Consider the following 3,427-nt stretch of genomic DNA (forward strand, 5'->3'; position numbering starts at 1 on the left):
TGTATATAATCTTCCATTATTTTTATACATCAACCAATTGTCTGGATCCAAGTTACAATCTAAGAATGAACAAATATGATGACAAGGAAAAAAAAACAGAAAGTTAACACAAATTCGAATGTCTTGAAACATCAAAACAGAAACTGGTTAAATACCGAGGGTGGTCGATTTTCAGTTGTTGGAATGTTTGATGATCCTCTGCAGAACCACGGTCCTTGCTCTTCGAATGTCGCGGCTGCAGACATCAGCTTGAGTTCCCAAATCCTCCACATTCTTCATAAACACTCCCAACTTCTTTTTAATCTCCTCTATTGCAACTTTCACCGCATCTTCCTCAATGGCAAAGCTTGCATTGTGCAAGATGGACTCGATATCAATTTCCAATCGATCAATGAGAACCCGAATGTTGTCCAAGTCCTTAATGGCAACATAAGTTCCTACTTGCATTGAGCTAAGCACTTCCCTTTGACCCCTCAAAGCAAGTTCATAGTTTTTCCACAAGGAGTCAATCCACTTCCCCGTTGAGCCTATCGGGATAGAACTAGCAGCGGCCAGAGCTGCTGCGACAGGTGGAGCAGCCATGGCTGCCGCCACAACAGAACAAATCAACACGGCAGCGAATGTAGCAACAAATATCATACTAGTGACCTTCCTCCAAGCATTAATACCTTTGAGCTTCTTATCGAGCTTGTTCTTTCGCAGTTGCAATTTCTCGAGCATTGATATTTGTTGCTTATATACAGATTGAAATATTTGAAAGAACTCCTCAGTAAAAGGATCACCTATCGCCTTGAAATTCTTCAATTCCTCCAAAGTCCTCGTGTATCGACTGCCTCCCATTTCGGTCTCCTCCTCGAATTGCTGAAGCGCAACGAGAATAAGCAACTGGCTATCGCGAGCTCGCTTCAAACACTTGTCCAATGCAGTACAGAAATCCAGAGTCTGCAAGCTGTTCTCAAAATACTCCTCAACCAGCTCAAACAACTCCTGATTTTTCCATATGTCTTTCTTGCACTCCAAGATAACTTTCACAACTTCCTGATTCATCTCCAACAGACATCCTGTCACCTCCTTCAAGGAATCGAAGGAAAGGGCGCGGACTTCGACTCCTGCTGCGATTGTGTTGATGACTAGATTGGTTCGGGTATGGAGGTTCGTGTCGAAGGACTGCAAGTCTGCATCGAGCTTGCAAGCTGCCTCATATGAGCTCAACTGATCAGTTGTGTATTGCAAATTGTTCAGATTGATAGCAGATGACGATGTTTCAGCGCTCTTTTTGCTCATATGGCTTCCCATGGCTTCAATCCAGATCTAAACAAGCAAAAACAGAACAAACCCAGAAATAAAAAACCAAAAATTCTTCCCCAAATCAAATCTCCAACCCCAGACTTCTGCCAAAATAATAAGGAACATGCAGATGTGAGCAAAACCCACTTCGCCAAATCCAATGAATTTCTACCTTTTATACAAAAAAAATCAACCTTGGAAGACTCCACCGCCACAAATCAGAGAGTAAAAGCATTAAAAGCAGCAAACTTTTTGAGCTTTTCCAACCGACCTCAATAACAAGACCAACCCAAAACAAAATGAACAGAGATTTCCAACTTTGACAGGAGAATAAAAGAAAATCGATAAAATAGATGATGGGTTTTGACTAAATAAAGGGAAAATAAAGGTTGTGGGAGAGATGAACGAGAAAATTTGAAGAGAGAAAAAGGATTTTAATGGGAAAGAAAATATGGGGTTTGGGGTTTTGAGATTTCGGATTTTGGGAATAACTTGCACGCATGAGGGAGAAATGAGTGCAATGGGCATGGAAAATGCAGGAAGCAATGTCCCTTCTCTCTATAAAAAAAAAAACCCTAGCTTTTTATCCTTAACTTTCTCTCTCTAAAAATAAAAATCTGTGAGAGAGTTGTGTGTGTATGTGGCTTAGTTTACAGTTTTAACGCGCAAAGCAACAGGTACCGCCTGACCCTGAATTTGTTGGAAGGATTGGTGGTGGCGGAGGAAGCTTCAGACCAAAGCTTTTGCTTTTTGGTTTTGTTTGGTTTGGCAGTAATTATGGCAAAAGCCAAAGCAGTGCAGAACAAGTCTAAGTGATGGTCTATTGGACCAAGAAAAGGTAAAACAGCTGCATTTGTACTGTTTACAAGGGGTTAAAAGCTGTATGAGAGGGCCCTACCCACAGTCTAAATTACTCAAATACCCTCAAGAAGTTTCTTATGATGACTTGTTAGTTTAGATTAGTCTAAAGTTTGAATCCGGTTTCGTAATTTTATTGTTTCAAAAGAAGATCAAGCATGTGGTTTTATCACGATAATTTACCTTTTAGGTTTGAAAATACTTTAGAAGCATTCCAGCATTTCTTTAGAAACTATCGTATGATTCATAAGTACCAAAAAACGAACTTAAGATGTACTATATGAAATACAGGCCTAAAATTTATCTTCAATCTCTAGGCGTTTAGGCCATTCCATGATGGTTAATCCAATTTCATAGTTTAGATTATGGAAATAATAAACATACACTTTTTCTCTTTTTATACGCTCATATCCTATTTGTTATTTTTGTTTAATTTATTTAGTCAGAAGACTATAAATAAAAAGATTATTTGAAAGATTTAAAAAATCTGAATCAACTCACTTTAAATTAAATCGATCTCTTGAGAAAAATAAATGATAACATTTTTGTTTACAACTCAAATTAATGTCATGTTCATCAACTTTTCTTTTTTAGTTATTTCACTTTATGGTTCTGATAAACATCAAATATTAGATAAGAATGAAAGAAAAACTAAAAAGAAAAGCCATAGTATTTTCTAGTATTTTCTAGAACAAGATACTATCCTTTCTCAAAATTTCCAAATTGTATTTCACAAGCATGCCTTCTAAGATTTTCTTTCTTTTTTCATCTAGTAAAGGGGAGTGAGTAAGATTTGAATTTCTGCCACGAGTGCAAATGTGAAGTGTTATATCATCAGCGCTATAATTATTATAGTTATTTAGAAAGCGTACAGTTTTCAAGAAGAACATCATGGATTAAATTTGAAAGCTCTTCAAACCAACATAAAATGAAATCAGAAAATAAGGCCAACTTGACAAATTTAAGCGCCACACAATTGGCGGAACGACTAGTATGACATACTTTAGAAGCAGCACGTTATAACAGTGAGCTAGAATATAATGAAGAAAATGATGATTACACATGAGCTAGATTATATACTTTATTCATTTCAAAATTCTCATCATGCACCCATAAAACATGAATAATTTGCAAAGAAAAATTAGAAGTGAAGGGAAAGTTTTGTGTTGTTTGATGTTCTTCAAATTTGTTAATCTGGTAATTCAAGCAACTAAAATTGTAGGCAATAGAAAGAGAGCTCAAAATTAACTCAAAGAAAATGATGGTTTATTTTGTCAAAGGG

The 3,427-nt window shown here is 36.7% G+C and overlaps 1 protein-coding gene across 1 annotated transcript; it reads right to left on the reverse strand.

Moving 5' to 3' along the window:
• LOC103927015 (UPF0496 protein At4g34320-like) lies at window positions 1-2,073 on the reverse strand. Its single transcript, XM_048568860.1, has 2 exons — window positions 1,460-2,073; window positions 1-1,311 (listed from the first exon to the last, which is right to left on the reverse strand). Exon 2 carries the CDS (start codon window positions 1,294-1,296, stop codon window positions 172-174), a length of 1,125 nt encoding a protein of 374 aa, XP_048424817.1. The 5' UTR covers window positions 1,297-1,311; window positions 1,460-2,073; the 3' UTR covers window positions 1-171.
• Window positions 2,074-3,427: the final 1,354 nt, after the last annotated feature.

This window comes from the organism of the source record quoted next, unplaced genomic scaffold (assembly GCF_019419815.1).
Source record: "Pyrus x bretschneideri cultivar Hongxiangsu unplaced genomic scaffold, Pyrus_bretschneideri_v1 Contig10, whole genome shotgun sequence".
NCBI lineage: Eukaryota > Viridiplantae > Streptophyta > Magnoliopsida > Rosales > Rosaceae > Pyrus > Pyrus x bretschneideri.